This window comes from Schistocerca gregaria, chromosome X (genome assembly GCF_023897955.1).
Source record: "Schistocerca gregaria isolate iqSchGreg1 chromosome X, iqSchGreg1.2, whole genome shotgun sequence".
In the NCBI taxonomy this organism is placed as follows: Eukaryota; Metazoa; Arthropoda; class Insecta; order Orthoptera; family Acrididae; genus Schistocerca; species Schistocerca gregaria.
In genome coordinates, this window is record NC_064931.1 from 820,963,330 (window position 1) to 820,988,643 (window position 25,314).

Sequence of the window (25,314 nt, forward strand, 5' to 3'; positions counted from 1 at the left end):
AATGGATAGTATCATGGAGAAGAATCGTAAGTTCCCTGAGTGCTGGAGTGCCATCAACGGCGGGGAGATAAAAACTGGACTGATTGGAATTGAGGTAAGACAAAGCAATCATTGGGACGTAGCTTTGTTTCGTGAAGACACAAGACTGGGGAGTAGGACTGTAAGAGGACTGACAATTCATGCCGATTGGAGCAAATTCTATGGATATTCCAATGGGTAATAGATATAGGGTGGACAGAACAGGGAAAAATATCACCACGGCTGCCGTCAACTCAACAAGTGCTGAGAGGCGGCGGCCGACAGTGTGGAACGGCATAAGCTCCTGATCCATAGGTTGTTCGGGCGCAGCTCTTGCCGCCAGTGATCAGCCGCCAGCGGTGCGTCTCGGCGACACAGAAAACAGCCAAGGGCGGATACCGCTGTGTGACTCTGTAGACAAGAGACGCCATGGCAGAGGAGAGGAAATTTAGTTTCTTATGAGCCTTCTTGGAAGCAGGACATTGAGATGAGGGAGGAGTCAATGGTTATGAGGTCCAGGTATGTAAACAATCTTCAGGAGTAGGCTCCTTTTTGGAAGTCTGGGCGTCCAATTTTGGGGCCCGTGGTCTGGCAAGAGCTGATGAAGGTTGAGCCTTAGAGTGAGCAGTTGATAGTGCAGAGGTTGGACAGGCGATCTTTGGGCTGGCCAATCTGACAACTGTGGCACTAAAGGTGAGGTCACAACTCTGCATGGCTATCTCCTTAGTAGGTCGAGGAGAGGCGAGGTCAGTGCTATATTTACCTACTGGGAGCCCAGTGGGCTTTCTACTGACGAATAACTTACGAGCAGCAAAGGTAGAGACATTTTCCTTCACTTGGCTTTCCTGAATAATTTGTTCATCTTTAAAAATAGGGCAATCTCTAGAGGAAACAGTGTAGTCGCCCATACAGTTGATGCAACGAGGGGATGGAGGTGGACAATCACCCTCATGGGCATCCCTGTCACTGGTAACACATTTGGCCATATTGGAACACAGCTGGCCGGTAAGATTAAACCACTGACACCAACAGAAATGCGTAGGGTTGAGGATGTAGGGGCGAACTGAAATTATGTCATATCCTGCTTTATTGTTTGATGGAAGGTGAACTCTGTCAAACGTCAAGAAGAGAGTGCGGGTTGGTACCAATTTCTATTCAACCCTTTTCATGACTCGATGTACGGCCGTTACACCCTGATCAGACAGGTAATTTTGAACATCTTCATTGGATAGTCCGTCGAGTGATCTTGTATAAACCACCCTGCATGAATAATTTAAAGCACGGTGCACTTCCGCCCGGGCAGGGAAGGTGTGTAGCAGAGTAGTTCGAAGCAATTTGTGTGCATGGAGGTCACTGTCTGTTTCTAACAAGGTGCCATTTCATAACTGGGAACAAGACTTTACAGGCCCTGCAATTGCGTTGACACCTTTCTGAATAGTGAAAGGGTTGACTGTGGAGAAGTCTTGACCTGCATCAGACCTAGAAACAACTAGGAACTTTGGCACTGATTGAAAAATTGTCCGTGGGTGAGTCTCATCTAGCTTTCTCCTTTGGGCAGAAGTTGTAGAAGTATAAGAAACCATTGCAAAAGTATCCCCCACAATTTGGCATCTCCAATGGTGCGCTGCTTCCTTGGGGGTGGCCCTCTCTGAAGGCACTCCTACCTTATGTAATCACTCCTCCCTGGGCCTGACCTTTACCAGGGGGGGGGGGGGGGGGGTGTTGGGTACATGCGTGTCCTAATTGTCTACCAGGGGTGGGGAATTATGCATTACCCTGTCACTGGCTATGCGTGGGTCAGCCTTCAGACACACACAGGGAGGAAAGAAAGAGAAAGGGAGGAATAATGAAAAGGAAAGAAGAAGGTAAAGAGAAGAATCAAGGAAAAGAGGACAAAATAAGGACATAGGCTTTCCAGTATAGAGATTAAAGAAAAGAAACCAGGTCTTACAGTCACAAGCGTCTGTCTCCGGACAAAAGTACAAAACATACTCCCAGAGAGAGGGAGAAAGGGAATGGAAGGGAAGGGGTGAGGGAGGATCAGGGATGGAGGGGGGAGTGGGGATGTGGAATGGGAAGGTATGCAGCCTGGAATGGGAAGAGAGCTGCACTAGTTCAGGGTCCCGTGCTTGCCACTCATGTATTCACAAAAGAGTTGTGGACTCCCCGGGGGACTGCTACCATATGAGGATATAACAGGTATTTGGATGTTTACACAACTGTATTAAGAAAAACTTAAGAGGTTTGAGGCAAAATTTTTTTGTCTGAATTTTCATTGCCAAATGGGGTATCAAACTGAACAGTGTAAGAAGAAGCTTTTGAAAAAAAAAATTAATTTTGACTTCCTTAAAATAAAATACTAAATTTAGGACATCTCAAGAACACAAGATGGTGTAAAAGCAAATAGAGGTGTCAAAAAATTTCTCTCTCTTGCAAGTGTAGTTGCACTGTGTATAAAAAGTTCCAACAGTATCACATTTGTTACTAAAATGGGTTCCTTCAAATCAAGTACTAAATTTAAGACAGTTAGAGAAGAGTTTTCTAAACAAAACTTGAGAATAAATTTTAAAAAAACTAGAAAAAAGAAAAACATCAAATCTTTTGTGAAATAATTTGTCTAAATGTAAGAAATAAAATAGATTGGATAAATTGATGCACCTTTGAATGATGCTTGAAATCTATAGCAAATTAGGTGCCAGCTGAGAATGTGCAGCCTCTTTACCGATATTTCAACATTCTCTATTGAAAAACTATTGGAACCTTTTTACACCTTTAGGCGTTGATAATAGAAATATGTCAAGGCCACACAATATATATATATATAATTTTTTTTTTGCGCGCGCCTGTTACTGATGATTCTGTGATGTACGGGAAAGTGTTGTCAATGAGAGACTGTAGGAGAATATAGATAACTTAAGACCAAATTTTTAGTTGGTGAGACAAGTGTCAGCTCGCTCTAAATGTAGAAAAATGCTTGTTAATGCAGACGAGTAGGAGAACAATTCTGTAATGTTTGAACACAGCTTTAGTAGTGTGCTGCTTGACACAGTTATGTTGATTAAATATTAAGGTGCAATGCTGCAAAGTAATATGAAATGGAATGAGCACATAAAGACGGTAGTAAGGAAGGTAAATGGTCAGCTTCAGTTTACCAGGAGAATTCTAGGGAATCATAGCTCACCTATGGAGACTGTACATAGACCATTTGTGCAACTCATTCTCGAGTTCTTCTCGACTATTTGGGATCCCCACCAGGTTGAATTAGAGGAAGGCATTGACATAACAGAAAGGTGTGCTGCTAGCTTTGTTACTGACAGGTTTGATCAACATGCAAGTATTATGGAGATGCCTCATGAACTCAAACGGGATCCCTGGAGGGAAGACAATGGTCTTTTCAAAAAGTGCTATTGAGAAAATTTAGAGGACTGGCATTTGAAGCTGACTGCAGAATAATTCTGTTGCCACCTATGTATATTTTGTGCAAGGACCATGAAGATAAGAGAAATTGGAAGCGCATCGATTGTTGTTTTTCCCTCGTTCTATTTGAGAGTGGAGCAGGAAAAGAACTGACTAGTAGTATATGAGGTACTCTCTGCTGTGCACTGTATCGTGGCTTGCAGAGTATATGTGTAGATGTACAATCCTGCACGTTTTACCTTGGGATAGAAAATGACTAAATATAAATAAATGTCATGTGCCTCCCAGTAAAGAGCAAGCTTTTCAATATGTCACTTTGGCAACTTGTAAGTCAATTTTACCACTTATTTTATTAAGCAGCTTTCTACTTAACCTCATGATGCTAAGTGGATCCTATTCCAGACCTTTCCACCACAGAAAAATCTGAAGAGTGACCAAGAATCAAACCTGAGCCCAATATAGTACCGAGTAAGCCTAACCAATAGATTATGGAGGTGACTACAATATGAAGCAATTAACTATATATGTTGTGTGTTTTTTCTTTTTTTCTCCAAAATCATTTTATTTCTAGTATCATCTCCATTCTCTTAAAGTATCTCTCATATTAAACTGATCTGAAAGCACAAAGAAATCCAAAGACCACATGAGAGGTTAAATTATCATGTAAACAGAAAAAAAACTTTAATGTAAAAACTATTAGAAGTAAACATCCTGTTGTAGAGTCACATTGTTAGAACTAATAAATTTATACATTAATTAACAATTCAGGAAAGAGTTAATTCTGAGTAGAATGCATTGAAAGAACAACCGGCTACAAACAAATATTATATTACCATTAGGCAGCATGGAAAGTTCATATATAAAAGTTCTCTGTCAATTAGCATATTCAATAATAAAATACAACATAGAAAATTCAGTCAAATGACTCAAAAGAAGCAAGGGAGTTTATTGGAAAAACAAATAGCACAAAGTTAATTAACTGAGTTAATTACAGAATGTACGTATAGCCCCCCCCCCCCTCGGCTGCATAAAATTGCTGTCAAATTGACTATGGTTTCAACAGCTCAAAGGCTGTCTTCATCAGAATAAAAATTACATAGGGTTACCTGGGAAATATGACACACCCGCATTCTCATAAGATGGCCTTTTTTCATTCAGCTATTCATAGAGCCACCTCCACACCCCTTTCTTCTGAAAATCTCAATTCTGAAATCAGTTTGATTAAAACTGCAGCTGTCAATAATGGCTATGATCCTTCTATAGTAGATAGTATTTTTAGAAGGAAAACCAATAAGAGTGTCACTACCCTAGGCCTTTCTAATAACAAACCTAATTAAATGAAAAAATTTTTCACCATACCATTTCTGGTTCCAATTTCTTACAGAATACAGCATTTACTTCAAAATAAATATAACTATAGAGTAGCCTCCTCCACTAATAATTCTTTAAAAAGCAATATCACACCTAACTTGAAACCTATGCTTTCTCCACTGTATAATTCTGGTGTCTATAAAATTAGTTGCAGCAATTGTCCTGCCTATTACATAGGCCAAAAAGGCCAAGCTATTGCGACAAGATTCAAAGAACACCTTCTCGGCAAAAAGGCACCAATGTTCACAATTCAACTTTCACTGACCATTCGCTTAATCACAGTGCATAATCCTAAAGGTGTAAAAGACGCCCAGATCCTGCACTCAGAGAAGAAAAGGCTTTAGACTTAACATCTTAGAAAAGCTAGAGATTTTTGAACACCTCTCTGAAGGACAGTCTCATTCTGAACGAACAGTTGCAATTAGACAACCCTTTTTTTTTTTCTTTAAGGTATATAGCTGCCATTTAAAAATGGTCTGAATGGCAATACTTTCCTCAATGTAGACTCTTAAACATTGTTTTCCTTTCCAGTTTCACATTTTTTATGTACATTTGAACTATATTTCATTTATAAAATAAGACTGTTATGGTATTTTGTAATTTTCATGCACTGATTCCTGTTATTGCCTGTAATGTTAAATTGTCCATACAGTGCCGCATTTGATCACTTCTTGCTATATGGAGTGAATCTGTTTTCGTGGCTGCCTGGGCCTGTTAGCCGTCTAGTCTGACGTAAGTGGCTGTTTGGCTTTATGCGACCTCGTGACTGCCATTGTATTTCGATGGAACATTTTATTCCAATTGACAAACATGTTACATTTTGCCAGTTTAATTTTTATTCTTGTGATTACATGTAAGTACACTGCTTGTACAGTATATGGAAGTAATACTATTAATTTATATTATATTTTTGAGCCATGTCATATTTTCTAGGTAATCCTGTGTAATTTTTATTCTGATGAAGACCGCCTTAGAGCTGTCGAAACCATGGTCAATTTGACAACAATTTTATGCAGTCGAGATGGCTATACATACATTCTGTAATTAAGTTAACGCTCGATTGCTGGACTTCAGCCTATAAAATTTCAATTAACTGAGTCCCAATTTTAGTTCTTGTGAAATCCAGGAAGTTATCAGTTCACTAACAAAGTAACAGCTCATATAGCTTTCACAGACAATGGACTACAGGAACTGTTCTCACACAACAAGAACATGTAACACACTCCAGTTTTGGACATTTCTCCAGAGAGATTAAAATGTGCCATGTTTAACTTCTTTACAATAAAGACATGTCTGAAAATAATTCCCTGTTTAATGCTGGTATTTGCTAAAATTTTTAAGTTGATAAGTCATAATACAAATACCCTCGGGTCCTCACTACAGATGGTTCTCTTTTATCCAGGTGTCACAGAGATGTTCCCTTCCTGTTTAACTTTCCTCAATATATCACTCTCTGCTCTCCCAATGAAGAACTATTAGCTAGGATGGTGTTGTTACTTTTACCTTCATGTGTGTATATTGGCAGTCCTAATCATTAAACCTCTTGACGGTAAGCATTGGCTGGCAATTGTGCCTCAATTTACCAAATACGATCCTCTCACTGTTATAAAAAGAAAACCAAAATTCAAATTTTACTGTAATTAATGCATAAAAACTGATAAAAGAAACAGATGCATTCAACCTGACATGATATAGGTCAACGGATCTGAATGAATCAAATTTGTCATCAAATATTTCTGCACTCAATACACAGTCTGCAAACCAGTGAGATGATGCCCAGCTATTGGGAACTGGCAGATGAAATAAAAGCCATGTGGAAAACGAAATTTGTGCACATCATCACTGATGTTACCTCCAAGCAGTCTGAAGACCCTACAGTAACAGGCAGTAGTGATGAACACACGCAAAATAGGTCACTTACATCTCAGAGAAGAAAGTTATTGCTTAAACTGCTATTATGAGCAGTTGTCCAAACAAGTGAGGCAATAAATAATATAGTTAATGAATAAGTCTGAATACAGCAGTGCTGCTCACTCTGAGGATTACAGAACAAAATAGTTTCAACTCATATTTTGTGACATATCCACGACTTTAGAGGTAAATTGTATTTTGCAGAAAAGCTGAGTTGTGTGAAATTAATGGTGCAGAAAACAATTGGTCCAAAATGTATACCTGAAAGACTGCACAAAATGGAAGGAAGGAAAATTAGAGTGCTTAATACAAGGTAAGAGATGGAGCGAAAGCTCGGGCTAAAAAAAACAGTGGAAGAATATCAGCAGTGTCTTTTCAGTGTTTGACTTAAGTGATATATGGAAACCATAAGAAACCTAAATCTGGATGGCTGGACAGGAATCAGAATAGCCATCCTCTTGTACACGAGTCCTGTGTGTTACCACTGTGCATCCTCACTTAATAAATATTGCACAAGGTGAAAGTAATTCGGGTAAAGGAGACAGGAAAGGTTTTGAAAGTGAGAAGTAATTTTCTTAGGTTCAAAACTTAGTTATACAACTACCTATAATAAAAAAAAAATTAAAAAAAAACCTGTAGTACTGCTGTGCCTCAGTGGCTAAGTATCTGACTACACATCCAAAGGTTCAGACGTATGTTAAGTCTAGGATGTTTTCAGTTATTTAGTGTTTCTTTCAACTCTGGCAATGATTTGTATACTTGAAAACTACTACGTTGCAACATGGTAAGGAGTCCTTGTCGAACTGTAGACTTGGCTACAATGGACAGTGTAAGTCTGTTCAGAAGTCAGAGAAAGAAAAGGTCATATGACTGTCAAGTGCTGTTGTGCTCAAATTGCACAAAGGACAGATTTAGTCAGTAAACGATCAGTAACTTATCAGAGAGGAAAAAAATTCTGCAAATTTTTGGGTGTAGATGTGGATGAGGAAATTAACTCCAAGAAGCTCTTCTGACAATGAGCAGTGCGTAATCATATATGAAAATTAAATATATTAAATAGGCCATATCTGATACAGCCCACACCATTATATGTTGTAAACATAATTTATAGATGTGTACAATCACAAAGGAGAAAATGAGCAGTGGATAAGCAATAAACTGGAATTTGAACAATGACACCAATACTTACTTTCTTCTTCAAAAATTTGCACATGCACATACATAGTAGTACCACATAACTGTTTATGGCCATGCTGACTATAAACTGGCCTTTTTACAAGATAAACACAATATTTCCATGAATTTCCAAATCTCTCTTGATGAAATATCTGGTTTTCAAAAACCATGTAGGTGTAGATACCAAAACAGCTCACAAAATCAACAAGTTTTTCTTCAGTGATTTGAATAAGAAAGTGAACAACTTTCCCTCCATTTCACAAATTCAATGAGGTGAATCCCTTTATGGTCCCGAAAGGCAGAGGCCAATAGTTTTTGTGCGGAAATAACCATTTTAAATTTTTTCACTGATGATAAGGAGGAATGTGACCACTACATGAGTTCATCTTGAGAGTTTAGTAGGCACCCAAATTTCATTGCCAGGTCAGACAGTGTTGCAGAAACAATGAAAAAAAAAGCTTGCCAAATTTACATCTACGTACAATCCCAAAGATTGGAAATCTTTCACAGAAGCTTGAAATTTAGCATAGACTTCAATGCAAGATGCTTACAATAGTTTCCACAATGAAACTTTGTCTCGAAACCTCGCAGAAAATCCAAAGAGATTCTTGTCGTACGTAAAGTTTGCTACCGGCAATGCACAATCAATGCCTTCTCTGCGCAATAGCAATGGAAATGTTATTGATGAAAATGCTGCTAAAGCAGCCTTTCAAAATACCTTCACCAAAGAAGATGAAGTAAATACTACAGAAATCGACTCAAGAACAGCTGCCAACATGAGTAACTTAGAAGTAGATCTCATCAGAGCAGTGAAGCAACTTAAATCACTTAACAAAAGCAAGTCTCCCCAAACAGATTGTATACCAGTTAGGATCCTTTCAGAGTATGCTGATGCAATAGCTCCATACTTAACAATCATACACAATCGCTCACTCGACAAAAGATGCATTCCTAAAGACTGGAAAGTTGCACAGGTCACATCAATATTCAAGAAAGGCAATAGGAGTAACCCACTAAATTACAGGCCCATATCATCAATGTCAATATGCCACAGGATTTTGGAACATATATTGTGTTTGAACATTATGCATTAACTCTAAGAGAATGGTCTATTAACATACAGTCCACACAGATTTAGAAAACATCATTCTTGTGAAACGCAACTATCTCTTTACTCACACGAAGTGTTCAGTGCTGTTGACTGGGGATTTCAATTTGATTCTGTATTTCTATATTTTCAGAAGGCTTTTGACACTGTAACTAACAAGCAGCTTGTAATCAAATTGCATGCTTATGGGATATCGTCTCAGATATGTGACTGGATTGGTTATTTCATGTCAGAGGGGTCACAGTGCATGGAAAGTCATTTCCAGTGTTCACAAAGGTAGTAGTATAGGTTCTCTGTTGTTCCTTACCTACATATATGATTTACGAGACAATCTGAGCAGCCATCTTAGGTTGCTTGCAGATGATGCTGTTGTTTATCATCTAGTAAAATCGTCAGGAGATCAAAACAAATTGCAACATATTTAGAAAAGATAGCTGTATGATGCGAAAATTGGCAACTTACCCTAAATAATGCAACATGCGAGGTCATTCACATGAGTGCTAAAAGGAGTGCGTTAAACTTTGGATATATGGTAAATCAACCAAATCTAAAGGCTGTTCATTCAACTAAATACCTAGAAATTGGAAACAACTTAAACTGGAAAGAACACAAGAAAACGCTACAAGGAAGGTGAACTGAAGACTGCATTTTATTGGCAGAACATTTAGAAAATGCAACACATTTGTTAGAGACTGGCTGTACTACACTTGTCTGTCCTCTTTTGGAGCACTGCTGCATGGTGTGGTATACTTACCAGACAGAATTAACAGAGTACATTGTGAAAATTCACAGAAGGGCAGCACGTTTTGTATTATTGAGGACTAGAGCAGAGAGTGTCATGGACATGATACAGGATTTCAGGTGGACATAATTAAAACTAAGGCTTTTCTCATTGCTGTGTGACCTCCTCACCACATTTCAGTCACCAACTTTCTCCTTTGAATGTGAAAATATTTTGTTGATGCCAATCTATGTAGGAAGAAACAATCATCATAATAAAATGAGGGAAATCAGAGCTGGCATGGGAAGAGAGAGGTGTTTGTTTTTTCCGTGCACTTTTCGAGAATGTAATAATAGAAAATTATTATTATTATTATGGTGGTTCAATGAACCATTGGCCAGACGCTTAACTGTGATTTGGAGAGTATCCATGTAGGTTTAGATAACACAGAATTTAAAGGAAAGCTATAAGGTCCAAGAAGTAACAAAATTAGCCACGTTGGCAAGATGAGCCTTAAAAAAACTCCCCAGATCATTAATTTAAACCTTAAAGTAAATATCCTTACAACATTTTAGCAGGTACCTATGACAGGGTAATTCTGCAATATTACACAAAAGTCAGTGAATCATGTTGCACTGAGTTCAACAAAACATACAAAAAATTTTGTTCATGTATAACATGTTCAGAAATATTAGGTGTAACAAAGAATGCACTTACACAAAAGAGCACACAAGAGTAACGATTCATCATATCAAAATACAATAAAAATATAATTACCAAATCAACTTAATATGTGAAGTATTTCAGGTGGAGTTACAAAGTTAAGACTGTACAAAATACATTCTTTTCATTTAATAAACAATTAATACACACAACACAGCTCACGTAATATTTATATTTCTATACATCAAACTTAATTTTTGCAGCATTTATTTAACAAATATGTCACAAGCAATATATTTTATCTGGTGTTGTACACTTTATACATAAATTACATTTCAGTGAAATTAGGACATACAGTTGCACATTTATCTGTGTATAACTTTGCCTACATAATAGTCTGATTTCAAAACACCAGTCAGTAGAGTTTAAAACAACTCTCTTAAAGAAATAACACAGCATTCACAACAAATGCAATTAACATATTTTGTCATATATCACATTCTTTCATTAAATGAGAAGAACATTCATAACTCACAGTTAAAACAGTTATGTATGCACAGTACAGCAACCACTCACTACCGTTACTGGCTATCACCTCCCACAGTATCCTCGGTATGAGTCTGTATATCGAGGGGCAGGCTACGATAGGAACACGAGTGGGGAACATCGGCAGCAGTAGATTCTCTACCAAAAGGAGCCGACCACCTCTGCGAGGAATTTGCGCTCACTTCTTTTGAATCTTGTGGCCTGTCATGATCAGTACGGTGCAACAAGCTGTGCAGCAGCAATGCGCCACTCATTCCTTGTATAGCACAATTTGGCAGCAGAGAATTCGTGACACTTTCGTGCTCACTCACTTCTGCAAATGGAGAAGATACTTTTAAGCAATTAGTAGTCCAGTGTTACAGCAATAATTAATTATCTTCCTATAGTATGACTAATAAGGTTGAAAATTTATTTTATTGTGTTGTATCCATATATGGTTAAAATAAGATTCATTAAATTAGTGGCTAACAATATCACACAAAAATGATTTCTTGCCAGTCAAGCTCAGTCATTGCCTCCATCTGCTAAGTTTTTAAAACATGACTAAAACTGGATCAAGCACAAAAAGTCTTAATTTTAAATCACTGTGGTAAATATGCTGCTGTGCCTGTCTTTGCATTTACTAACACAATGGTAAAATCTCAAATTTATTTTGAACTACTTTTGTTCTAAGTATCAAACAATATGTATATCACTCAATTCTGATGATAACTAATTGTGCACCATAGCTACTAAACACATTAAATTGGTCTACTTGGCAGTTAACTCTACGACTGTTACAAAACTAACAGCATTATAAAACTAGCCTTTTCCCCCATGGCTCCCCCACTCTCTTTGTCCATCTTCTCCCCCTATCTCTATATGGTCTATTTCATACCCCCCCCCCCCCCCCCCCCCCGCTCAGCTGTGCCCATATGCCCCTGCAAGGCATGCAGAAACTAATGGCACAATATGCCTGTCAGGGAGTACAAAACCCCATTTTGGCTGCATCTCTACTCCTAGGACACCCACAGTGCTGATTGTCATACAGCAAGTAGTATGTCCAATAAATTTGGTTGAAATCAATGTAATGGCTTAGAAGGAAATGCTGGTTTCTCTCTCTCTCTCTCTCTCTCTCTCTCTCTCTCTCTCTCTCTCTCTCTCTCTCTCTCTCTCTCTCTCTGTCTGTGTGTGTGTGTGTGTGTGTGTGTGTGTGTGTGTGTGTGTGTGTGTGTGTGTGTGTGTGTGTGTGTGGACCAAAGAAATTATAAATTTAAAACAGTTACAAAAACAGAATAACACATTGACTATAAATTGAAGACATTATCAACACTATTATAGCCCCGAAAGAACCGGGAAGAAAAATTCTAAGAACTGGAAAAAGTTATTTAATGGCAAGTACCAATATGACCATGGAGCTGCAGCTGTTGACGAGTAGGGAAATTAGGAAGAAACAAGGACTTGCAGCGACAGGCGGAAGGAGGAAACTTAGAGGGAGTTGAGATAACAGCAAACATTGTAGAAGACACTTACTTTGTGAACTCTATAAGAGAAATTGAAAGCCTTAACTCTATAAGAGAAATTGAAAGCCTTACGATTGGAAAAATGATGAAATTACTGTTCAAAAATAGGCATTACCTATGGAGGAACTGATTTACTGTTGCATGTTGTTAACTTAATGCTAGACTTGTTTCAAACAACTTACAAGAATAAAGCTGCTCATATTTCAAGAGGGAAACACCCAGTCATTTTCAAGGCACAAATGCAAAGACAGAGTGCTGTGCAAGGAAATTTAAACCCTCATCAGGCGGGGCTTCGCCGACCAAGAATCATAATACAGCGTAAGTGGAAGTACAATAAACACACCATAAAAACGACTGGCCTCACCGCACAACCAAAGATGACCAATGACAGAAGTTACTGATTGTGAATGTTAATTACCAACAGATGAGCAAGTAGCATTAACTCAGTCATTTGTAGTTTGGGCAGGGAGAGTGCAGCATTCCTCGCAGAATTTAAGAAAACACCTCCGTTTCTATAAGGCCACTTGCTAATTTAATCTTAACTGATTCATTAACAACACTAATTCAATAGTTTGACGTGCACACCAGAACCTCTGTGTTGTTATACTTCATAGGATGACTGATACCAAGGTAGTGTTCTGTAATAGCAGATTTGCTCTGCCGTGTGAGACGATTACGCTCAGCAAACTGGTCCTCTGCCCTCCTTATGGTCTGACCAAAATATATGCCCAAGTTCATAGGATTCAGTAGACACCCACCTCACGCAAACCAAGATAATCCTTTACGAAACCTAAAAGGGTCCTAATCTTAGGTGGAGGTCAAATAACACACATCACTGTTTTTCTGCAAAATATGACCAATCCTGTTGGATATGCTATAAATTTTAAGTGTCATCTTGCTGTTTTCATAACTTACCCATTTCACGGTTGGTCAATACCACAATCTGCATCTGATCTGTGTTTCATATAACCATCTGGTGAAAGATGAATTGGAGTAGGCTAACTTGGCTGCAAAATTTCAACGTCTGAGATGATGTGGATCCTGTGAACCAAGGTATGAAGTACCCCTCATGCTGAGCCAGATGGTGGCAACTATCATCCTGAAGGGGGTAGGAGGAGGGGGCGGGAGGAGGAGGAGACAGCGAGAGTTGTCATCATATAAATATTATGCCCCAAACACCACCAACCTTTCTCCTGATAAACACATAAAGGAAAGAAGGGCCGCCATCCTTTTTCACCTCTATAGGGAGTCAAACAACAAATGTATTGTTCATGTACATTTAAAAAAAGCATGGAACTGTTAATGCCAGCAACTCCAGAGCATGTTCCTTGGTATCTTCTATGAACATATTAGCAATAATAGGTGACAGAGGGCTCCCCATCACAATTGCACCTGTCCTTGGTCACTGAATAAAAAGTAAGAAGAGGTCAACACAATGGCAATTGCCCATGACAACTCAGGCAGAGGAATGTGAGCGAAGAGAAAGACGACCAAACCAACATAGAAAATTCACTGAGTTCCTAATGCGATGAACACACTGAGCTACTAGTGGTCTCAGCAGAGTAGCAATATGCGTTTCACTATGGAGGTGGAAAAGAACTGTTGCTTTCCCTTCCTTGATGTGTTAGTCCCAGGGGAGGTTGCTGATATGTTGGGACATACTTTTTATAGGAATCCAACTCACACTAATTTGTATCTTCAGGTCGTTAGTTGTCAGCATCTGGCTCATGTAAAGGGGTACCTCGTACTTTGGTACATAGGGCCCATGTCATCCCATACTGACAGTTTGTCAGCTGAGTTAACTCATCTCAAACTAACTTTTCACCAGAATAGTTGTAGTGAAAGACATTGGATGAGCATTGCACTATCGAGCAGCTGTGAACTGGGTGAGTGATGAAAATAGTGAGGTGGCATCTAAATCTATGGTCTCTTTGCCTTATGCAAGAACCATTTCCAACCGAATCTACTCTACACACACACTCTGCAAGTCACCGTATGCTGCGTGGTGGAGGGTACCTTGCACCACCGCTAATCAGTTCCTTTCCTGTTTAACTAAAAAATTGAGCAAGAGAAGAATGACTGTCTATACGCCTCCTTACAAGCTCTAATTTCTCTTATCTTACCTCTTTGGTCCATACGCAAAATGTATGTTGGTAGCAGTAGAATTGTTATGCAGTCAGCTTCAAATGCCAGTTCTCTTAATTTGCTCAACTGTGTTTCTTGAAAAGGTCACCTTCCCTCCAGGGCTTCCCATTTGAGTTCCCAAAGCACTTCCGCAATCAAACCCACAAGTAACAAATCTGTATTGCTTTAAGGTCTTCCTTTAATCCGACCTAGTTGGGCTCCCACACACTCAAACAGTACTCCAGAATGGGTCACATTAGTGTTCTATATGCTGTCTCCTTTACAAATGACTCACACTTTCCCAAAATTCTCCCAATATATCAAAGTCTACCATTTGCCTTCCCTACTATAGTGTTTGCACACTCGTTTAATTTCCTATCACTTTGCAACATTACACCTAGATATTTAATCAATGTGATTGGGTCGAGATGCACATTACTAATACTGTATTCGCACATTATAGGATTGTTTCTCCTACTCATATAGATTAACATATATTTTCCTACATTTAGAGCAAGCTGCCACTCATCACAAAAACTAGAAATTTTGTTGTGTCATCTTGCACCCTCCTACAGTCACTCAATGACATCTTCTGGTACACCACATCATCATCAGCAAACAGCTGCAGACTGCTGCTCACCCTGCCCACCAAATCACTTATGTATATAAAGAATAATAGCATTTATCACATTTCCAAGGGGCAGTCGTGACAATACCCTTGTGTCTGATGAACACTCACTGTCGAGGACAACGTCCTGGGTTCTATTACTTAAGAAGTTTTAAAGCCACTCTCATATCTGGGAATCTATTCCATATGTTCACACCTTCATTAACAGTCTGCAGTGAGGCATCATGTCACACGCTTTTCAGAAGTCTAGGAACACGGAATTTGCCAGTTGCCCTATATCCATGGTTCACATGATATCATGTAAGAAAAGGGCAAGCTGAGTTATGCGTGAGTGATGCTTTCTAAATCCATGACAATTTTTGAACAAAGACTTTTCCACCTCCAGGAAATTTATTATACTTCAACTGAGAATATTTTCAAGAATTCTACAAAACAAATCTACGTTAAGAATATTGGCCTGTAATTTTGTGGGTCCATTCTTTTACCTTTATTATGTACAGGAGTCACCTGCACTTTTTTCCCCATCTCTTGGGAATTTTTGCTGGGTGAGAGATTCATGTTATGCAAGCTAAGTAAGGGGCCAATGCTGTAGAGTACTCTTTGTAAAATTTGATTTGGATTCCATCCTGACCTGGTGACTTATTCGTTATCATCTCCTTCAGTTGCTTTTCTATGCCCGGGTTTCCATTACAATGTCCTCCATATGGGAATCTGCGCAATGACCAACTGACTAAGTTTGTGTGATCCTCCTGTGTGAACGATTTCTTAAATACAAAATTTAAAACTTCATCTTTCCTTTTGCTATCTTCTATTACCACACCAGACTGGCCAATGAGTGACTGTATAGAAGCCTTTGGACTGCTAATGATTTTAAGTAGGACCAGAACATTCTTGTGTACTCAGCTAGATCCTTTACTAAGGTATGACGGTGTAATTGTTGTAGGCTTTGCGCATCCATCTTTTTGGAGATGCACGAATCTCTACTAAGACTTTGGTTGAGACACTCTACTCGGCTCTAAACCAAAGGACCTCAATCAACTCTAGGAAAAATGCTGTAAACTGTGAGCTCTACTCGCACGCTGCATGTGAGACCAGCAGCCTTCACTACTTCTGCCAGCTACTCGTATGAACTGAGAATGGCCTCAGTACCCAAGCGACAGGTGTCACTGGTGCTGAAATGAGCCACAACTTGCAGACAACTGCAGATAAGGCCTCCTCCACATCTTGTATGAGGCGCCCCTCCCCCCACCCCCCCAAATCCAAGCAGACATACTGAGTGCACATTGTCTTTCTTTCTGGCCCTGAACACATGGGGCTTCATTACACATTGAACACTGAAGCTTCCAATAACTAATACTCTTGATACTAATTGGTTATATTCTGCAGAAACATGGTGTGAAGTGCATTTCCTGACTACCACCTAAGATTAGCAATCGTTTAGGGTCTGTAATGGATGATATGAGCCTTGTTTACATAAGGTGGGTGTCTACTGTATTCTGTGCAGGAGCAGCATGTAACACATTGGTCAGACCATCAAGACCACGAAGGACAGTGTACAGAGCATAAAGGCCACACACACTAACAACAGCTCAGCAAAACTGATATTACAGAACACCGCCTTGGTATCTGTCATCTATGTGAACATTTTATATGTCTGGAAAAAGAACAAGTTTCATAATGCAAAACAAATTGACAGTAGTACTGAAGAGCTGAGCTAACATAAGTGAGTGAGTGAGAGGGAGAGGGAGAGGGAGAGGGAGAGGGAGAGGGAGAGGGAGAGGGAGAGGGGGGAGAGAGAGGGGGGGAGAGGGGGGGAGAGGGGGGGAGAGGGGGGGAGAGGGGGGGAGAGGGGGGGAGAGGGGGGGAGAGGGGGGGAGAGGGGGGGAGAGGGGGGGAGAGGGGGGGGAGAGGGGGGGAGAGGGGGGGAGAGGGGGGGAGAGGGGGGGAGAGGGGGGGAGAGGGGGGGAGAGGGGGGGAGAGGGGGGGAGAGGGGGGGAGAGGGGGGGGAGAGGGGGGGAGAGGGGGGGAGAGGGGGGGAGAGGGGGGGAGAGGGGGGGAGAGGGGGGGAGAGGGGGGGAGAGGGGGGGAGAGGGGGGGGAGAGGGGGGGAGAGGGGGGGAGAGGGGGGGAGAGGGGGGGAGAGGGGGGGAGAGGGGGGGAGAAGGGGGGAGAGGGGGGAGAGGGGGGAGAGGGGGGAGAGGGGGGAGAGGGGGGAGAGGGGGGAGAGGGGGGAGAGGGGGGAGAGGGGGGAGAGGGGGGAGAGGGGGGAGGGGGGGGAGAGGGGGGAGGGGGGGAGAAGGGGGGAGAAGGGGGGAGAAGGGGGGAGAGGGGGGGAGGGGGGGAGAGGGAGAGGGAGAGGGAGAGGGGGGGAGAAGGGAAAGAGGGGGGAGAAGGGAGAGAGAAGGGAGAGCCGCTGGACCTGATGGGATACCAGTTCGATTTTACACAGAGTACGCGAAGGAACTTGCCCCCTTTCTTGCAGCGGTGCACCATAGGTCTCCAGAAGAGCGAAGCTTTCCAAAAGATTGGAAAAGGGCACAGGTCATCCCAGTTTTCAAAAAGGGACGTCGAACGGATGTGCAGAACTATAGACCTATATCTCTAATGTCGATCAGTTGTAGAATTTTGGAACACATATTATGTTAGAGTATCATGACTTTTCTGGAGACTAGAAATCTACTCTGTAGGAATCAGCATGGGTTTCGAAAAAGAGGGTCGTGTGGAACCCAGCTCGTGCTATTCGTCCACGAGACTCAGAGGGGCCATAGACAGGGGTTCACATGTAGATGCTGTGTTTCTTGACTTCCGCAAGGTGTTTGATACAGTTCCCTACAGTCGTTTAATGAACAAAGTAACAGCATATGGACTATCAGACCAATTGTGTGATTGGATTGAAGAGTTCCTAGATAACAGAACGCAGCATGTCATTCTCAATGGAGAGAAGTCTTCCGAAGTAAGAGTGATTTCAGGTGTGCCGCAGGGGAGTGTCATAGGACCGTTGCTATTTACAATATACATAAATAACCTGGTGGATGACATGGGAAGTTCACTGAGGCTTTTTGCAGATGATGCTGTGGTGTATCGAGAGGTTGTAACAATGGAAAATTGTACTGAAATGCAGGAGGATCTGCAGCGAATCGACACATGGTGCAGGAAATGGCAATTGAATCTCAATGTAGACAAGTGTAATGTGCTGCGAATACATAGAAAGTTAGATCCCTTATCATTTAGCTACAAAATAGCAAGTCAGCAACTGGAAGCAGTTAATTCCATAAATTATCTGGGAGTATGCATTAGGATTGATTTAAAATGGAATGATCATATGAAGTTCATCGTCGGTAAAGCAGATACCAGACTGAGATTCATTGGAAGAATCCGAAGGAAATGCAATCCGAAAACAAAGTAGGTAGGTTACAGTACGCTTGTTCCCCCACTGCTTGAATACTACTCAGCAGTGTGGGGTCCGTACCAGATAGGGTTGATAGAAGAGATAGAGAAGATCCAACGGAGAGCAGCGCGCTTCGTTACAGGATCATTTAGTAATCGCGCGAAAGCGTTAGGAGAACATACCTTCGAGAACATACCTTGAGAGAGAGAGAGAGAGAGAGAGAGAGAGAGAGAGAGAGAGGAGGGAGATAGGGGGAGAGGGCGGAGAGTGCGGGGAGTGAGGGAGATAGGGGGAGAGGGCGGAGAGTGCGGGGAGTGAGGGAGATAGGGGGAGAGGGCGGAGAGTGCGGGGAGTGAGTGAGTGAGTGAGTGAGTGAGTGATTGATTGGGGAGGGTTGGGGGAGGGAGGCATGCAGGGAGGGAGGGAGGGAGGGAGGGAGGGAGGGAGGGAGGGAGGGAGGGAGGGAGAGAGGGATGGGGGGAGGGAGAGAGGGATGGGGGGGAGGGAGAGAGGGATGGGGGGAGGGAGAGAGGTAGCAAGGGATGGGAAGGGAGGCAGGGCAGATTTAGAAATGATTCAGTAATGACTAACTACTGCTACTATCACCACCACCTCTATCATTGCGTAATATTTAAGGAAGATGTAAGTAGCATTCTTAGGTACAAAATAATGAAATACTTAGGGGGGGAAATATTAAATTAGAGCAGGAATGTTAACCACTCACAAGAAGAATAGATAATTTTGACTTTTACAGAAAAGATAAAAGTTGTAGTTGCTCAGAATTTATCACACTCTTGCTTATCATCAAACAAGATTCCAAGAAAAAGGGTGAGGTGATTGTTATAATCACGTTAGGTTATTGCAGCTGTTCAGATTTACAGATGTAACCTAAACATTCGAATATCACTTTTAAAGATTGTAAGAATGAGCATGGCAGTAATGGGTGTAAGTAGAATACCAATTGCTGATAATATTTTACTACAGAGAAACAGTGTCTACTGCAAACACAGGAAAATCACAGTCAATAATGATATTTTGTCTGGAATGGACTGCTTTCTGAGGGCTGCAACTAATAAATAGGGTAAAGTCACAATATATTGTGTCAACTGCACTTTATTTACATTAATGAAACAATGAGACTGCATAAAATGCATATAAAACACAAATAAGTCCATCTGTTGATGTGGAATGAGACCTGGAATGTGCAGTAGATATTAATAAACTGTTGCTGATGCAGACTAAAGTTGTTATTTGAATATGATCAGAATGAAAAAGTAAGAAAAACTTGTAAGCATAGGTAGGCCAAAATAATACTGGTACACAGCCAACTCAATTCCATTAAATTACTCATGAACAGGTACTCGGCAAAGAGAACTATTTGCACACGCTACAATGCGGTGGCCCCAAGAAGCTTAAAATTTGATCATCAATAAAAATATAGGATCAAACTTCATAGTATGTTACGAGGTGTTACCCAAAATATCCAAGAATTTCATTGTACTGATCAATCCAGTAGTAGTGTGGCATTTTGCCTCTAGATGTCTCTATGTACATGTCTCAGCTACTGCGGTAATAAGGTTGCATCACCTTTGGCACATGCAGTTGTGAGTTTTAGTGGTGCGTGTCAAGGCATGTTTCAATGCTTCTATGAATTGCAAACGGGATAATGTGAAGGAGCAACTGATTTGCATTAAATTCTGTTTCACGTCAAAGAAAACTGCAGCTGAAACACACTGCCCACTGACAGAGGCAGTTGGTGAGTGCACTAAGTCACACAAGTATATTTGAGTGGTTTAAATGCTTTAAGGAAGGCTGAGAATCTGTGAAAGATGGCAACCATTCTGGTCAAGTGTCAAGATGAACAACATTGGAAATGATCATAAAAGTGCATTATGTGATTCACAAAAACTGGAGGCAGACAATTCATGATGTTTGTAACAGACTTGGGCTGTTGTACAGTACACGTCAACGAATTCCAGCTGATGAACTGAACGTGAGACGAATTGCAGCAAGGTTTGTTCCTTGCCTTCTCAACATCAGCCAACAAAACCTCAGGATTCACACATGCAGTTAACTGCAACAAAGAGTCAAACTGTCCAAAATTCCTATCCAGACTCATAACAGATGATGAATCTCAGCTCTACAGTTATGACACTGAAACAAAGCATCAATCACCACAATGGAAAACACAATCTTCTCCCAGGCCAAAAAAAGCTCAATAAGTTTGAAGCAAAATGAAGACAATGCTGATCATTTTTTCGACATTCAGGGAATAATGCATAAGAGTTTGTTCCACCTGGTCAGACTGTCAACGGGTAGTTTTAATGCAAGGTTTTGAGGTGACTGACAGAAAATGTTTAGTGCAAATAACCAGAGTTGTGTAGAAACAAAGATTGGTTTGTGCACCATGACAATGCACCTGTGCACAGCTTGCCGACTGTAAACAACATGACACTGGTCCCCCACCCTCCCTACGTGCCAGACCTAGCCCCGTGTAACTTCTACCTGTTCCCAAAAATTGAAATCATGTTGAAAAGGCGATGTTTTGACTCAACTTAAGATGTCCTGGTGGAATCACAACGGGTCCTGAACAGTCTTCAGCCTGTGGACTTCCAGGAGTGCTTCTAAAAATGGGAACATTGCTGGGTTTATTATTTTGAAGCTGATGAAGGACACCAGAGTGCAAGTACAGTTTCTCATTTTCAGAATGAAATCCTCGAACATTCTGGGTAGGACCACATACTAGCTAGCCATGGACCTGTTAAGCTCTCGCCTTCTCCGAAACTGTAAACCTGTTAAACATGATACATTAACCACATTATACTGTTATATAACAGAAATACTGGATGTTCTTTGGTTTGATGCCACTGATTCAATACTAGAAAATTGTCAGGAGAGGAGGAACTATGAGAAGATAGGAAGACACCCCTCAAAGGGCAAACAATATTAAATTACCATGTAGTAGATTTATATCTACAACTGCAATCTTGCATTGACCATTCAGAGGGTATATAGTGTACTGGGATCATTTTCCTCTTTTCTTGCTCAGTTCCCAAACAGCATAGAGGTACAAAAATGGTCTGTGGCCTTCTGAACAAGTCTTAATTTCATTAACTTTGCCACTGTGTTACAGCAGACCTCAAGATTAAAAAATACACTTCTGAGAGTTGACCAAGTAGCAAAGACTGCTGTTTTACTGCCCCCATGTTTAAGATTGTCGAGGGTGGAATGATACCTTTTGAACCCATAGTAAAACTAACTAAATAGCCCCCAATATTGTAGAACATAGGTTAGATGACAGTTCTAGTACCTTTCACAAATAGCTACTGATGGTAATACTCTAACTGGTATGGTTCATTCCTTGTCAGAGTAGGTGTGACCAAAACTGCCTCTGTGTACGAACCATAACAATTACCACTCGGCAACATTCTATTAAAAGTATTTCTCACATCTCATTTTTCAGGAGCTGTACCCTGCAAGAAAGTGCAGTATCTAGCTCCCACATGAAGAATGGCTAGTTGTTTCTTTTCAGAGTTGGAAATGAAAGTCCCAGAAGCAAAAAGCTAAATCCTTCTATTAAGTGGGAGCAACTGTTTGGATATTTATTATGCAGAGGACAGCTGTGGTGAAGCAGTATAAAACATTCATTCAATGGCCACTCCGCAACTGACTCCGTTCCTGTCAAAATCATTATTTTAGTGCAGGCTATGTCCTGGGATCATATGAATGTCGTTCAGTTTAAACATTATCTCCCGCAGACAGAAATGTGGAGAATTATCTTGTGTTATTAGTTTCTGTTTCTCCGTGTGTGTTCTAAATCATTTTTGTTGCAGTGCAGTGTAGAACCACTCTCAATTGAGTTTCAACGCTGTGTGTTTCTCTTTTCACTTCATGCAGACACAGCCTTAGTATCGTTAATGTCAGAGAGAATTAATGTTCTCACACTAAACTACACAGGATCATCATTGTCATTATTATCATCATCATCATCATTTTACCACCCCCCTGCTGCCGCTATCGTAACCTTTTGTTATCGTTATTCCTTGCAATGGAGCAGCCAGCATAAAATAAAGACTGGGATACATCAAGCCAGCATAAAATACAGAATGGGAAATGTCGAGCCCTGAATTTACATTTTGTAAAACTGCTATATTTTGTAGATGTATAGTTTTTTAATTGACCCAACAACTGGCGTTTAGTACAAAGTTTACGCTAGAACTCATATATGCAGAGTTTTATTCTATCTTTGCAGTTTGCTTTTATGTGGAAATATCTGTCTTTACAACTAGATTTTTCATAAGTGATGCAAATTATGTGGCAAATGTTGGAAGCTATTTTGACTTACTCATTTTCTATGTCTCAAAGTCATGCAATTTCCTATTAACTACAGAATCTTTCTCTCTTCTAGAGCCAGTAAAAATTTCTGGCTCTGCACTAGGTGCTTTGTAGGACAATTAATGCATATTTGCTACAAAATGGAATGTACGCTGATCATGGCATCTGTGCCGAAATTCTCCCAATTCGTATTTTACAAGTCTTTTTGTATGGTTATACTTAACATTTCCATTGCATCACAGAATTTCAAGAAAAATGACCATATTTTAGGATGATAAATCAAGATTTTAAAGTATTACCAGACAATCATACAGATGAAGGTTCTTCTTGAAGTAGCTGTTTTCACTAGTTCATCACTGAGCAGCTTCATTATGTCTTGTGCAAATCACTTAATCTCTTACATGTATTGGAGATCTAATATTAAAGAACCATGCACCTGAGAATGATCAGTACAGTCAAAGATTTTCTGTTTGGTTCTTGAGTGCTAATGTGTATGTCTTAAGTCTAAAGGGTTGAGCCACAGACTATAAGAGGAGCTGTGATGAACTTTCCTATCAAGATACTGCATACTTAATTGCAGTCATTATGTGACAGTTTCTATGATCCACAAACATGATATCCAATCTTCGCAACTTCACATGTCTATCTTCTTTATTCACACTATCGATTACCATGTATTACCACAGTATTTGAATGGTCCGATTAGTAAAATATTTGTATATTACCTTTCAGCATTTTGGCCAGTATGCTGTGAACAGGAATATAAGTTGTGTTTGGCCATTAAATGGAATTTACCATTTAAAGGGATAATGTAAATTTTATACTTCAAGTGATAATGGTCTGTTGTTGAACCACATATTTCTCACATCAAGTGAAGCATTAGTATTATATTAAATGTAGTGTAACTCTTAACACCTATATTTACAGTCACGAAATGTACACGTTTACAACTTACCTTCTAGAGCTACAGCGTGCCCATTCTCTAACAGGAAATCATCACTACTGCGCTTTGCAGAATCACCTGTGCCACTATCTTTATCACTTGACTGTTCTGATGTTACATCAATATAAAGATTGGGAACAGAACCTCTGCAGTCCGGATGTGACCGCAAAAGTGTGCTCGGATAAGGACAGGCATCATTTCCGGCTTCCATTAGACCCATTCTTTTACGTGTGTGATAGATAATGACAACCCAAATCACCGAAGTCCCAACTGCACAACACACCACAGTTATTATGATGATTCCTGTTATATCACCATCTGTCACACCAACCGCAGATGCTAAAAAGAGATGTATATATCAATTCAGTGTATGGAACAATAAAAAATCACATGACCTAAAATTTTCTGGTTCTTGTACCACAAAATACATTATATTTCCAAAAAATGATAAACATGTGATGCATTTATTATAAAACATTTAGGCAAAAAAAACAGTAAAAAAAGAAGGAAAAGAAGAGGGAGCGCTCTTTCAATTGTTAGTATTTTGGTATGCCACAGGTTCTAGTGGTAAAATTAAATTCTGCAGTATTGTTATAAAACCCTTCTACCTTACTGGCCAAAAAAGGTGATTTAAATTATCCGAAGATCAGCTGAAAGATAATTTGAAAGAATAAAACCTTACTACTTATGAATAGCTAATTACATGACCTATTTCAGTAAGAGAAATCAGAAATCAATCAATAGTAATGTGGCTGAGCACTGACAAATTGAACAGAACAGAATAAATCAGTAAGGCAAAATATTCTGATTAAACTATTTGAGAACTACTATCACATTCTTACAAAGCACTTACAATACAACAGTTCATTTTTCTAGGCAACATACACTTTTTACTAACATACCACTGGCCATTCAATTCACAACACTACAAATGCAGCATGCACCAAAAATCACATTGGCAGAAACTGCATGCTTGGCTATGCAAATGATTAGCATTTCAGTGCACAAAGTAGATACAAGTAATGTCGTTTACATTCTGTATTTTACATAAGATTACGTGTCAGGTTTCTCACTGAGGAATCACATTAAAATGTTGTTTGTTTGTGAGAAGATCATTTCATGCAATGTATAAGAAAGAAATGTCTACTAACATCTGCTGGAATTCAACAATGGCAGGATTGTGGCCTATCGAGCCTGTGGTTTATCATTTTGTAATACTGCTATACACAACAGTCGGGATCCCACAACTATCACATGAACACGGAATCGATGAGGTCAGGAGGGACATACTTAATGTCATGGAGGATCAAAATGGCCCCATGCTGATAGTGTCCATGAAGAAAAACAAATTGTTTGCTCAGCCATGATGTATCACACAGCTACGTCATATACCTCGAGTCAGAAATGGGCTTCTTTGCAGCAAGATAAATATCCAGATGAACAGCGCAAAAATGTCTGAAGCAC

General features: G+C 40.1%; 1 protein-coding gene across 1 annotated transcript in view; it reads right to left on the bottom strand.

Moving 5' to 3' along the window:
• Positions 1-9,627: 9,627 nt before the first annotated feature.
• Positions 9,628-25,314, bottom strand: part of LOC126298388 (leucine-rich repeats and immunoglobulin-like domains protein 3) — a 77,090-nt gene continuing 61,403 nt past the window's right edge. The window contains exons 12-13 of the mRNA XM_049989694.1: positions 23,863-24,189; positions 9,628-11,244 (exon numbers count right to left, since the gene is read on the bottom strand). Coding sequence (XP_049845651.1) covers positions 10,967-11,244; positions 23,863-24,189 — 605 coding nt within the window. The 3' untranslated portion in view covers positions 9,628-10,966. The remainder of the gene's footprint in view (positions 11,245-23,862; positions 24,190-25,314) is intronic.